At 42.2% G+C, this 14,121-nt stretch overlaps 2 protein-coding genes across 4 annotated transcripts in view; one reads left to right on the top strand and one right to left on the bottom strand.

Moving 5' to 3' along the window:
• Positions 1-2,578, top strand: part of STXBP3 (syntaxin binding protein 3) — a 30,746-nt gene extending 28,168 nt beyond the window's left edge. For all 3 annotated transcript variants that reach the window (XM_066623925.1, XM_066623926.1, XM_066623927.1), the window contains one exon: positions 1,664-2,578. In XM_066623925.1, the coding sequence (XP_066480022.1) occupies positions 1,664-1,761 (98 nt within the window). In that variant the 3' untranslated portion in view covers positions 1,762-2,578. The remainder of the gene's footprint in view (positions 1-1,663) is intronic.
• A 789-nt stretch (positions 2,579-3,367) lies between these two features.
• The window catches only part of AKNAD1 (AKNA domain containing 1), a 36,409-nt gene continuing 25,655 nt past the window's right edge, over positions 3,368-14,121 (bottom strand). The window contains exons 13-17 of the mRNA XM_066624554.1: positions 11,359-11,481; positions 10,191-10,277; positions 5,815-5,899; positions 3,882-4,068; positions 3,368-3,514 (exon numbers count right to left, since the gene is read on the bottom strand). Of these exons, the coding sequence (XP_066480651.1) occupies positions 3,368-3,514; positions 3,882-4,068; positions 5,815-5,899; positions 10,191-10,277; positions 11,359-11,481 (629 nt within the window). The remainder of the gene's footprint in view (positions 3,515-3,881; positions 4,069-5,814; positions 5,900-10,190; positions 10,278-11,358; positions 11,482-14,121) is intronic.

Raw genomic sequence — 14,121 nt, 5'->3', positions numbered from 1 at the left:
CTTGGCTGATGGGTAGGTAGACCTGGGGCTTGTTCTTACAAACCCTCTGCATCCAGGGGGTCCATGAGAGTAAGGCTGCCGAATAAGGGAAGGAGGAGTGTCCCGTGTGACACTTGTGCTGGCCCTTCCTCCATCCCCTTCTGGTCCTGAGTGCAGTTGTTCCATGCAGATTAAGCATTTTGGTCAGGTGTAGGAGGAGTAGGAGCCTATTTGAGACTTGTGCTTAGTTGGCTGTCCTCCTCTAACTATCCACCTCCACTTCCAACTGCCTTCTCAATGCTTGGAAGGCAGTAATGGCAACGTGTTTGGCCAAACATGTTGCTTTGCTGCCCAAGTTAGGTACTGGTGGGCTTCAGGGGTTGGTTGGGTGGATCCTTGGGGGTGCAAGGATCTTCAGTCAGTACTTGGATGATGTTGCCAGCCCTGTCTTCTGGGATTTCACTGATTTTTATAATTAGCTGTTGGTCCTTTGAACTCTGTTTTGCAAATGGCTTTTGAAACTCACTTCTGTTTCAGAAGCAGTTTGCCATGAGGGCTGGTTGTTTCAAGGTTTAGGTTGGAGTTTAAAGCTCCCAGTATCATGGAACTAGATTTAAGGTTTTTAGTTCTTGGCTATTGTAACAGATATTAGTATATCTTCTGGGGATATATTTAATCCCCTTTTTAGCCCATTAAAATCAAATATATAATAGTCCTGCCAAAAGCCCACACTTTGATGGTCTGGCAGGTCTAGTCAAATGGAATCATACTAACTTTGTTTCTCCCATTAGTAACTTTATTAGGGAGCAACACTGGGAAGTATTGATGTGCCTGATCATATGGTGATCCCATAAGATCCTACCTTCTATATGTTGGAGACTATTTGGGCCTGGATCAGGGACACAAGGTTTTCAGACTTCTGTGAAACACATGCATTGGGCTTATGCTAGTAGTTGGCTTAGGTATGGTAGCAAATACAGTCTTTTATGTTGTATAAGTACTTATGTCTTTTACTGAATTTCATTGGATTATTCTGATGTATTTTGAACACAGAAACATTTGGTGAGTGAACATTGTAACATATAACATGCTTTCAGACAGGCTAGTATGTTCCATGGAAGTCTTAGTCCTGACCTTTGCCTGAACTACTGCAGTTGAATTCTAGCTATTGATCCTGAAGCAATGTGTTTTCACAGTTCTTGTTGGTACTATGGCAGTATGATTCACTAGGAGTATGTGGAATATACTCACCTCTATGACGTCTCCAGTTTATCTCCTGAAGTTGGATCCTATCAAAAGGGGTTAAATGTTGACCTCAAAGCTCTGCTCACAGCTTGTTTGTTTGCCCCAACATCCTTGTGAGAGGTTAAATTTATTAATTAAAAAATGCACCCACTCTAATGTTGAGAGTGCAGTAAGGTTCAAAAGGAACATCTCCATATACCTACCAGTGGTTTTCAGACTTTTTCAGCTGGTGGCTCCCTTACCAGCTATGGTTCCCTATTAGGGCTACAATGTATAGAGTGGTGGGTTTTTTGCAAGGATTCCATGGCCTCCATGGCTGGTTTCTCTGGCTCCCTGGGGAGCCATGGCTCACAGTTTGGGAGCCACTGCCATATACTGCTTCTTTTTAATTTAGTAAACAGGTGTAAATTACCACCATTTCTTTATCTCCTTTTACCAGGTTCCACTCATGTTGTGACACCTAGAAGACTACTGGATGATGTAAAAGGGCTTACTGTAACAAAAATAAAGGATACGTTCAGCTTAAAAAATGAATAGATATGTATCATGTTCAGAGTTTCAGTTGCGCTTAACTTAAAAAAAAATTAAGAACATATAATATAAAAATTACAGGCACAGTACAGCAAAAGTTAAGCACAATTTTAAGTTCTATCAGTTTCAATGGGAGAAGTGTTAAGCATGCACTTAGCTGCTCCATTAAAATCGTGGGATTTAAAAGGGCTCAGCTTGAACTGAATTGTGGCTAATGTATATATTTTATAAAATATTGCTGTATTTGGGACTGTTCAGGACTCAATTTAATTGAGTACTTTTTATAATTTGAAATCTGCTACTTGGAGTGGGGGGGAAGGTAATGGATAAAGTGGAAATAATGTGTGTAACAGCTTGTGTTTTTATATTGATTTGCTGGGTTATAGATGGCATTTAGTTGTGAAATGTGTTTGGCGTAGAGAATGTTCACTACAGTGTGCTATACTAGGACTTGGAAAAACATGTTTGTGTATATATGCTAATGACTTTTCAGTAATGTGTAAACTTTCTAGCCTGGAGACATGTATGTTTCTAAAGATATTATAAAAAGGGCCATAAACAATATATAGAAGTTGTAAATAAAAATGTATAACGGTTTCATAACTGCAATGCATTGAACTGTGAAAATCCATGCAACTTATGAGAATTCACTGAAAGCAGCATGTAGTAAGGTAGTGTATAAGGTAAAGTCTTTGTCCTGAGAAATTGGACAAAATGTTGGCTGTGTGTCTGGGACTGCACGGATCTTTGTATGGCGTATGGGTGAAATTAATCATGGAAGTGGTAAGCATTTTACCATCAATAAAGAACTTTGAACAATGTACTGTCCTTGATTCATTATTTTTTGTTGGATAGCCCTTTCAGAAAATACAGGGCAACTGGCAGACTATTTTTCTATGCTTGCAAAAATAATTGAACTATGGTACTGGCTCTTCACATTTCCTTTACTCTTCTTCAGTGACAGTGATGAAAAAGAGTTATGTAAAGCTGGGCGTGTTGACTAGGAAGCAACCTCATGTCTTGTGTCCTTCCAGAGAAGCAAGCAGTAATACTTGACCTAATCTGGTTTACTTGAATACCTGTATTTACAGTGGTATTCCTTACAGGCATACAATATGGTTACAATTCCACATGCATATAAAAACAGTTTAGCTGAGTTGATTTCAGGACAAATACCATGATTATGGTATTTCACATTGAAGATGCTATATTAATAACCTAGAAAGCATATACTAAACACATTTTATTATAGTAAAGCTGCACTTTGAACAATAATGTACCAAAATAAAGCTAGGGATCAACATACAAATAGACAGTGCCTGAGCTATCTAACATGAGTAAACATAGCTAGAGCATTCAAGAAAAGAGAATTCTGCTGCACCAACACCATATGGGAAACATCCTTGTTCCAAACTCTGAACTTGTATATAATGAATAGTTTTGCAAAATCTGTTTATTAACTTACAACTTAATAATTTACCAAACGGTGTCAATTCTTTGGTTACATTTTTATTTAGCAAACTTGGATAGAAATATCTTTTATATATGGGAAAGGAATAAGAAGTGCATTTAGTACTTTGCTGATGTTGCATTCAGATATAGTTTTGTCTCTTTAGTTATAGTACTTGGTAGCTGCAGTATTGGTTATCTGAGTTTTGGTCTTGGCTAAATCTTCTGAAACAAGTTGCATCATGTGCTCTGTCGTTCTCTTCAAGCTGTTCGCAGTCTGTATGACATGATCCAAAGTGGAGTTTAAGATCTGTTAAGAATACAAACTTGTTTGATAATTTAATGTCTGTGAACTGATGAGGAAAAACACCCACTTTTAATTACCAGGAAGGCAAGATTGCCATGCTGCTGTGCTTTGAAAAGCTGATCTACATTGTTAACCAAATGTTAGCTGCCATGAGGACTTCTTAGAATAGAGAGGAGCAACACACTGAAGTTTCACAGTGAAAATTCTGTATTAACATAGAGGCCCTATCAGTCTTTAAACTCTCAGATAAATATGTTTCTGAGAATTGTTTGTTCATTGATGTTCAGCTCGGGAATTCTAACTTTCCTTGTCAATTTTTGGCAAGGAATGTAGAAGATTATGCCTTTAGGCAAGTGCAGTACCCTCTTACCTTTGTATCTGTGTCCTTAATGTGCTTCTTTCTCAGATTACTCATTGACCTCTTTCCATGAGTATTCCTACTGGTAAGGTACTGTGGTGAATGGATAATGGTATCGTACATTCTTGAGTATCTGGTTTGGACAGTGCATGAACAGAAGTTAAAAAACTGCTTCCTTGTGTCTTTGAATTCCAACTGACTTCAAACAAGTTTTCCTCCAAAATCATTTAATTTTTTAAAAGTACAGGAAGGGCAGTTTAGTTTAAAATTCCCTCCCAAATGGCCAACTGAAAGGGGGAGGAGCTAAGCAGCCCCAAAGTGTATAAAAGGGCAAGCTCTTTGCCAGTGGAGCTGAAAACACTGAGTTGTATCACCAGTGAATCACATCACTCAAATATTTGAGAGATTGCTACTCAAGTGTCTTTTTTTGTTAAAAGAGCTGCATTGCCTATGCTTTGATCCTGCCATAAATTGTGGCAGAGCACCAGGCTACCAGAGGATAAACTGGACCCAGCAAGGGAGAACCTGGAAGGGAATAGCCCTAATCCCTCAAGGCTTTGTAAAAAGTGAGGCCCCAGCAGACTAGGGACTGGTGGCAGTGGAATTGGGCATTAAGTATCTTGGATCAGGAACTATGAGACCACCACAGGAACTTTTCTAGATTTTGTCTAGAAAGTAACAAGAAATCTACACAATTATTTGATGCTGCCTAAACAAAAGCTTCCAGGCACAAAATAATTCTACTTTCAATATACGAAGGGTTGGAACCTATTTGATGTTGGAAGTCCATTTGATAGTTCTATACTGTGGCTAGTAGGGTCCATGCATGAACATACGTCTTTCAATCACTAAAAGATTACAGATTCTTCATTCATATTCATTAGTTTTAGAGGCCTAGTATAATATTTACTAGAGTAACTTTTGAGATCTTTAAAATTCAAAATCGCATTGCTGTAAAAATGGTGACGAAGTAGCCTAAGAAAATAAGAACAGCCCCACTGGATCAGGCCATAGGCCCATCTAGTCCAGCTTCCTGTATCTCACAGCGGCCCACCAAATGCCCCAGGAAGCACACCAGATAACAAGAGACCTCATCCTGGCGCCCTCCCTTGCATCTGACATAGCCCATTTCTAAAATCAGGAGGTTGCACATACACATCATGGCTTGTAATCCGTTATGGATTTTTCTGCCAGAAACCTGTCCAATCCCCTTTTAAAGGCATCCAGGCCAGATGCCGTCACCACATCCTGTGGCAAGGAGTTCCACAGACCAACCACACACTGAGTAAAGAAATATTTTCTTCTGTCTGTCCTAACTCGCCCAATGCTCAATTTTAGTGGATGTCCCCTGGTTCTGGTGTTATGTGAGAGTGTAAAGAGCATCTCTATCTACTTTATCCTTCCTATGCATAATTTTGTATGTCTCAATCATGTCTCCCCTCAGGCGTCACTTTTCTAGGCTGAACAGGCCCAAACGCCATAGCCTTTCCTCATAAGGAAGGTGCCCCAGCCCAGCAATCATCTTAGTTGCCCTCTTTTGCACCTTTTCCACTTTCACTATGTCCTTTTTGATATGTGTTGACCAGAACTGCACACAATACTCCAGGTGTGGCCTTACCATCAATTTGTACAACGGCATTATAATATTAGCTGTTTTGTTCTCAATACCTTTTCTAATGATCCTGAGCATAGAATTGGTCTTCTTTACTGCCGCCGCATATTGGGTCGACACTTTCATCGACCTGTCTACCACCACCCCAAGATCTCTCTCCTGCTCTGTCACAGACAGCTCAGAACCCATTAGCCTACATGTGAAGTTTTGATTTTTTGCCCCCAAAAAAGTTGGGGCAAACATCTCAAAAGTATATGGGGATATGGCTAATTTTAGAAGTGGATTTGGCTCATGCTGTCTGCTTTAACATTTAAAGCTACTGATGTGCCTTACCTGTCAGAGAGTCTGTCAGTCACCTGTTCTGGTTGGTTGGATGCATAAATCCTTTGTAATGCAATGCTTTTCTTTTGTGAAAAAGCTGAAGTTTTGAAAACAATTAGCAAAAATACCCCAAGCACATTAAATAGACACATTCCCCTGAGTGCTAGTGCTAAAGATTTCAACAATAAGGGTAACAGCTGTTTGCTTTTATTCCCCCCTTAAATGACTGTATTATTTGAATTAAATCATGTAGATCTTTGTAGATGAAAGTATGACTGTGCAGTGAAAGCTTTTGGGTCCAGTGGATGTCTGTAATTCAGAGAGGCAGTGTAACTGCAAAGACTTGCCTGTGGGCAAAAGTGCAACTCTTAGGTATTCACTGGGTCAAAGAAATTACAGCACAGAAGGGTGCTGTCATAAGAATGTTCCTTTGGCCTGAATATTTAGTTATATTAATATAACTTAAATGATATTTAAACTTAAGATTTTCTCAGTGTTTGGTTTTTTAAAGGGAGTAGATGGCAGCTGCCCATGGGGAGGCTTGATCAAACTTGGGTTTAGTCCTCTCCTTCCTGCTTGGTAGTGGTAAAAAGTGACTGTGTTTTGTTGCTGGAATCACCTCTGTTCAAGGCTCACTTTTTTTTCTTATAGTAGTAATGATCTCCTGCACCCTGCAATAGCTCAGCTGTCCCTGTGCCCAGTCAACCTGGGTGATGCTGACTGCTTTTTTTGGCTTCTCCCTCCCTTCTGCCCCAAGAATCCCCAGATTTTTAAGTTAATACAGCAGTGATGGCTAACCTTTTAGAGACCGAGTGCCCAAACTGCAACCCAAAACCCACTTTTTAATCACAAAGTGCCAACACGGCATTTTAACCTGAATATTGAGGTTTTAGTTTAGAAAAAACAACTCATACATTAACATCTTTTACCCACTATTACTTGTAACCCTTAATGAACTTTTCCTCTAGAAATTTGTCCAATCCCTTCTTAAAGGCATCTAGGCAAGTTGTCATCACTGCTTCCTGTGGCAAAGAGTTCCACAGACTAATTACATGCTGGGTAAAGAACTATTGTCAGGGAGGGGGTGGCTGCAAGACCATGCCACTGCTCATTTTCTCAGACAAGAAAAAAATTTTTTTTAAAAGCCCCACCCACAGAAGTGGGCTCTAAGACTGCAATCCCAGCCACTCTTTCCTAGGAGTAAGCCTCATTGACTCTAAAGGGGCTTACTTCTGAGTAGACATGCACAGGAGCAGGCTCCAATCCCAGGCACTCTTTCCTGGGAGTAAGCCTCATCCACTGTAATGGGGCTTACCTCTGAGTAGACACACGCAGCAGTAGCTCCAATGCTGCAATCCCAGGCACTCTTTCCTGGGAGTAAATCTAATCCCCTGTAATGGGGCTTACTGCTGAGTAGACATGCACAGGAGCAGACTCCAAGGTTGCAATCCCAGGCACCCTTTCCTGGGAATAAGCCTCATCCATTGTAATGGGGTTTACTACTGAGTAGACAAGCACAGCAGTAGCTCCAAGGCTGCAATCCCAGGCACTCTTTTCTGGGAGTAAGCCTCATCGACTCTAATGGGGCTTACTTCTGAGTAGACACGCACAGGAGTGTGCGTGTCTCCAATCCAAGCCTGCAGAACGCGCAAAATTGAAAACGGAAACAAATGTGGGGCAGGTGGGGGTGAAGGGAGAGGAGGGCAGTGAGCGCAGGGGGGCAGAGGGAAGCAGCCCGCCCTCCCAACACACGGGGCTCTGATAAAGCCTCCGTTTCCTTTAAAGGGACACGCAACTTCAGCGCCCCTCCCCAGGCTACCTGGCTCAGCGCTTCGTGCCCTGTCTGGTGCCGAAGGTTCGCCACCACTGTAATACAGTGATTTTTTATTTGTATTGGCAACCTTCAGTCTCGAAAGACTATGGTATCGCGCTCTGAAAGGTGGTTCTGGCACAGCGTCTAGTGTGGCTGAAAAGGCCAATCCGGGAGTGACAATCCCTTCCACACCGGGAGCAAGTGCAGTCTGTCCCTGGTCTGTCTCCCTGGCTATGGGCCTTCCTTCTTTGCCTCTTAGCCTCAGACTGTTGGCAAAGTGTCTCTTCAAGCTGGGAAAGGCCATGCTGCACAGCCTGCCTCCAAGCGGGCCGCTCAGAGGCCAGGGTTTCCCACTTGTTGAGGTCCATCCCTAAGGCCTTCAGATCCCTCTTGCAGATGTCCTTGTATCGCAGCTGTGGTCTACCTGTAGGGCGCTTTCCTTGCACGAGTTCTCCATAGAGGAGATCCTTTGGGATCCGGCCATCATCCATTCTCACGACATGACCAAGCCAACGCAGGCGTCTCTGTTTCAGCAGTGAATACATGCTAGGGATTCCAGCACGTTCCAGGACTGTGTTGTTTGGAACTTTGTCCTGCCAGGTGATGCCGAGGATGCGTCGGAGGCAGCGCATGTGGAAAGCGCTCAGTTTCCTCTCCTGTTGTGAGCGAAGAGTCCATGACTCGCTGCAGTACAGAAGTGTACTCAGGACGCAAGCTCTGTAGACCTGGATCTTGGTATGTTCCGTCAGCTTCTTGTTGGACCAGACTCTCTTTGTGAGTCTGGAAAACGTGGTAGCTGCTTTACCGATGCGCTTGTTTAGCTCGGTATCGAGAGAAAGAGTGTCGGAGATCGTTGAGCCAAGGTACACAAAGTCATGGACAACCTCCAGTTCATGCTCAGAGATTGTAATGCAGGGAGGTGAGTCCACATCCTGAACCATGACCTGTGTTTTCTTCAGGCTGATTGTCAGTCCAAAATCTTGGCAGGCCTTGCTAAAACGATCCATGAGCTGCTGGAGATCTTTGGCAGAGTGGGTAGTGACAGCTGCATCGTCGGCAAAGAGGAAGTCACGCAGACATTTCAGCTGGACTTTGGATTTTGCTCTCAGTCTGGAGAGGTTGAAGAGCTTTCCGTCTGATCTGGTCCGGAGATAGATGCCTTCTGTTGCAGTTCCAAAGGCCTGCTTCAGCAGGACAGCGAAGAAAATCCCAAACAAGGTTGGTGCAAGAACACAGCCCTGCTTCACTCCGCTTCGGATGTCAAAAGGGTCTGATGTGGAGCCATCGAAGACAACAGTGCCCTTCATGACCTTGTGGAAAGATCTGATGATGCTGAGGAGCCTGGGTGGACATCCAATCTTGGGGAGAATCTTGAAGAGGCCATCCCTGCTGACCAGGTCGAAAGCCTTTGTGAGATCTATGAAGGCTATAAAGAGTGGCTGTCGTTGTTCCCTGCATTTCTCCTGCAGTTGTCTAAGGGAGAATACCATATCAGTGGTGGACCTGTTGGCTCGGAATCCACACTGCGATTCTGGATAGACGCTCTCTGCAAGTACCTGGAGCCTCTTTAGTACAACTCGGGCAAACAGCTTTCCTACAACGCTAAGGAGAGAGATGCCGCGGTAGTTGTTGCAGTCACCCCTGTCACCTTTGTTCTTGTACAGCGTGATGATGTTTGCATCCCTCATGTCTTGAGGTACTCCACCTTCTCTCCAGCAGAGACAGAGGATTTCATGCAGCTCAGTGACGATGATCTCTTTGCAGCATTTTAGGAATACAGTGATATCAAGCTGCTATTCTTGTTGCCACAGCAAGAGGTCACTATTTTAAGTTATTGAGCTATTTGGTTTGTCTCCAAACAGCTTCCATTGTTTTGTTTTTGTTGGGGTTTTCAGAGCTGCACCTGCTACTTAAGCATGTTTGTAAGTCAGATGTTTGCAACATGAATGTTTGTAAGTTGGGGACCTTCTGCATTTTAGAAGTTGAACTGTCAACATGCTTGCCAAGGTATTCAGGAATACAGAAACTGCCTTCTGCTGAATCAGACCACTGGTCTATCTCACTCAGTTCTGCTGTCAGTGTCCAGAGTTTCAGAGGGGGGTCTTTTGCAGCCCAATCATTCTACTTTGGACTATCTGCATATAAAGCATGAGTTTCTACCTACTGATTGACTTTGAAAACGATGTTGTAAATTTGTTTTGAGCAATTCTGAAGCGATAAAGACTTAAGTTTAAGAGAACTCTTTTAAAGCTTAAACCTCTGCCAAAATATGGAAACAAGGGCAAAATCCATCCACTTCTGCAAATGGAAGGACTCCATAAGCCTTTCACTCTCCTGTTGTAGGAATGGTGGGGAAGAGGAAGGCGACAAAACATTTTTCTGCAGCGTTCCTCCTTTTCCAGTTGTCTGCACAAGAAAGGGGCAAGCTCTTTCCCCTTAAAACTGCCTTTCAAAAAATTAGATTGAAAGTGTGGATTTTCTCCAACAAAAAAAATTGCTGTAACCTTACCTAGGTTCTCTTTTTGCATTTGCATAGTATGCTTAATGGTGATGTTAAATGGTTGGGAAGACTTACCAATTTCGCGCTCTTTGCATTTCTTGCTGTAATTATTTCCTTGACTATCTGCATAGAAGTGAGTTTTCCAATCCCTGTCTGGTAAGGCTGTTAATAAAAAGCATAGGGGGAGAGAATACTGCTGTTTAACCCAAAGGCAGCCTATGTGCTTTTGTGGAGTTGAGCAATGCTTAAGCATTCAGAAGATTATTTGGGGAAACTTCTTAAGTACTCTTTTCTCTTCCAAATGAAAATTTTCTGGTAATTCTGTGGTTTGAAATATGATACAGTTACATAAAAGCTGCAAGTTCCATGAAAATACTTTTCTGATGCGGAAGCATCAATAAGGTAAAACTGACATCTGCGCTACCTGAACAAATATCAAATGGTGGTATCTAGAAGTGTTAATTTCTCATGAAATGAAGAAATGTTCTTTCAAAACAAAAGGACATTGTGTCATGTGGAAAAAGTTACCTCTGTCTGTGAATGTCATTACAGATTATGCCCAGAGAAATTTACTACTAGGTTGAAATATTTATTTGTACAGATTTGCATCAGTATGTGCCAAATAACCCAACTATTAAGTTATTCATGTTTAAATCCCACTGAAATAAATGGGACTTGTTAATGATAAACTTCACCCCTTGAAATTAAAGGGACACAGGTTCAATTAACTCTAGTTTGGTTGGAGGCATACAGTCCAATCCAGCTCTAGTCACACTTAAACAAGGAGTTTGTGGGACCAATGATATAAAATTGGACAATTTTTGAATGCATATTGGAGTATGTTATATCAGCAGTTCCCAAACTGTGGATCCAGGACCCACTAGTGGGTCACAGTTTGGGAACTGCTATTTTTGTTGGGTTGCAAAACTGACAGGGCAGATTAGACTATGTACATCAAGGATTAAACAAGCTGCTACATGGAGATGGCACTGCTGTCCAATCACCATTCTAGCCAGACCATTTGGCATTTATAAATCAAGCCTCTAAAATGTTTGGGAACCACTGTAATATAGAGATTCAGGTGCACATCAGAATGTGCAACTGCCATGTTTGTTGTTCCTGATCACATAAACAATGTCTGTGCTTACACATGAATTTTGTCAGCTATATAAAAATAATTCAGCTGTACAAAATGCAATTTTTCTCACTTGATACAAACTGTTTCACAAAAAAGACATTGTACCTTTATTTTGTTCTTTTAGATTCAGTCTGCATGATTGATTACTTCTAGTTCTCTGTTCCAGAAACATCTTGTTGCTTGAATTACCCATAAAGCTGCAGAAGGAACTGTCTTCTATATCGCTACCTAAAAGTTCCCCCCATCAATTATACAATATGTTAGATATTATAAAAGTACTACCTTTACATTGTGACACTTTAACACAAACTTAAATTTTCTACAGCCTTTTTGTTAGCTTGTGTCAATAGTAGTTGCTCTGAGGGACTTAAAAATACAAACGAATACAGTGAACCCTCAATTTAATGGACTAACGGGGGAAAGTTCATTAATGCTGAAAGTCCAAAATGTTTATATGACAATGCAGAGTATAGTATATGACCATATCTTATACTGTAATAACCAAAAAAATACATTAGGAACACCCCTTTGCAAACTAATACGTGTATCTAATACCTGTCATAGCAACTAAAAACACTGTACACTAGACAAAAAGTACAATATGATATAATAAACTGAACATTGTAAAACAGTACAGAAGCCCCCCCTGTTTATGAACATTCAACTTAAAACTTGCATGATATAAACAGGCCTGGCCACAGATACTTTTAGCAATCACTTCCAGCATTCAAGAACATTCCCCACCTTATTCCAAAAGCCCCAGCAAGCTCTGTTGCTTATCTGTAAATCTGAGATAATATCAGACCTTATTTCTTAATTAGTTCATTAAAAAATTTTCTAAATGGCTCAATCACCTCCACTGCTGTACTTAAAAGATTTGACAAATGTTCTGTTCATTAATCCATGCCTTTTTCAGAAACATCTAAGCAATGCATCAGAAGCTTTAAAGATTACTTTGTGTTTCATTAGTATATCCACAGCAGAGTCAAGATGAATACCATGCAGGTGTATACTGCTTGAATTACTTGTACACAGTATCTTCCACCTACTAACTGTTGAATCAACTGATGAAACATCCACAGAAAACATTAATGAAAACTGCTCAGCTTCTCCTTGCTCTTGCAAATATAAAACTCACAGCCCAATCCTATGCATTGCTAGTACAGTGGAGCTGCCAGGTCCACACTGTATCCAAAGCTGTAAATGAGCCAGGTTGGAGGTTTCCTCGGGGTAAGGGAACATTTGTTCAATGGGGCTACTTGGGTCCACACCAGCTCAATCGCTGGCACAGAACCGAGTAGCCCAATATAGACCTGGGGTGGGGGTTAGGGTACAATGGAGGCCTTCTCTATTGTCTGCATCCCCCCCTCACCACTATTCCACCTCCCATGTTGACCACTGCAGCACTTCCCTGCCTTGATAGCCAATGAGCGGGATGGTCCAGCCTTCCCATCAGCGCCACTTACTCCTTGGGTGTCAAAGTGCTTTATGGCACTTTTACAACACCCAGTGCTGGCAGCTGCTGTGTCAGTGCTCACTGAGCACATCACTGGGCTGCCCATTTATTTAGTCCAGGGATGGGAAAACTTTCAGCTTTAGGGATCCTGGACCTTTAACAATTGTGTAGAAGAGGGAATTTCAGCAGGTACAGGTTGTCAACTGTGACAAGCTGCACCTGCTGAAATTCCTCTTCTACACAATTGTTAAAGGTCCAGGATTTCTGAAGTTGAAAGTTTGCCCATCCCTGTTTTAGGCCATATTCTTCACATACAACTGAAACATTAGTCTCTAGCTTCTGAATTAATTCAAGCTTTTGCTTACCACTTACATTTTAATATTTTCTTTTTCATTACCATCTTTAGAGATCACAGCTGCTTATTCTATTAACTTTTTATGCAAAAGATGTGCATAGCAGAAGAAACAAGCTGGATGTGCACAGCTTCCCAATCTCACATGCCACATACAAAAATATATACTATATCATCAAACAAAGCACATAACACTCTCAACAACTGAACAGCTATTGGCATGGGCAGACAGCATCTGATATCGCCAACAACAAAGCAGACATCAGAACCAGTGGACCATATCTGCTATATAGGAGTCCATTAATGGTTCACTATACAGGTATATTAACTAAGCCATATGTTACTAACACACTGATGCTATACATCAGTGGTTCTCAAACTTCCCGGGAGATTTACTCCTGGGGTAAGTCTTTGTGGGGACAGGGGCAGCAAAGCTATCCCCAGGATCGCGCCCCTGCGGGGGGGGGGAGGGGGGCTATATTTTCACAAGCCATACATGCACCCAGGGTCCAGGGGGTGTGGGGAGCCCAGCGCAGCGCTTGCGGGGCTCTCCGCGGCTTGTAAACAGTGAAAGTTCCAAGCACGATCGCACTTGGAACTTTCACTGTTTACAAGCCGCGGAGAGCCCCGCAAGCGCTGCGCTGGGCTCCCCACACCCCCTGGATCCTGGGAGCATGTATGGCTTGTGAAAATATAGCCCCCCCTCCCCCTGCAGGGGTGTGATCCTGGGGATCGCTTTGCTGCTTCTCCCCTGCCCTCACCCCTTAAAGGGAACGGGGCAGCTTTACCCAAGCTGGTGGGTCGCAACCCACCAGTTTGAGAACCACTGCTATACATTTTGCTACTACTACTCCATCTCCACAGTAGGAAAGCCCAACTATTCAAATTCCTGTCGGGCAGAAATTTTTCTTGCTTAAAGAAAAATATAAAAAAGAGATCTATACACAGCAAGCCTAATAGACTGAACTATATACATTTAAAATTCTATGTCAGGTCTGTCTGGACACACTCAGTAGTGAGAGAAATGAACTCAGCACCTGCGCAGGGGCACACTCATCTA

The sequence above is a fragment of the Tiliqua scincoides genome, chromosome 4 (genome assembly GCF_035046505.1).
Source record: "Tiliqua scincoides isolate rTilSci1 chromosome 4, rTilSci1.hap2, whole genome shotgun sequence".
Classification (NCBI taxonomy): domain Eukaryota; kingdom Metazoa; phylum Chordata; class Lepidosauria; order Squamata; family Scincidae; genus Tiliqua; species Tiliqua scincoides.
The sequence above is the reverse complement of the archived record's forward strand: the minus strand, read 5'-3'. Positions and strand labels throughout refer to the sequence as shown.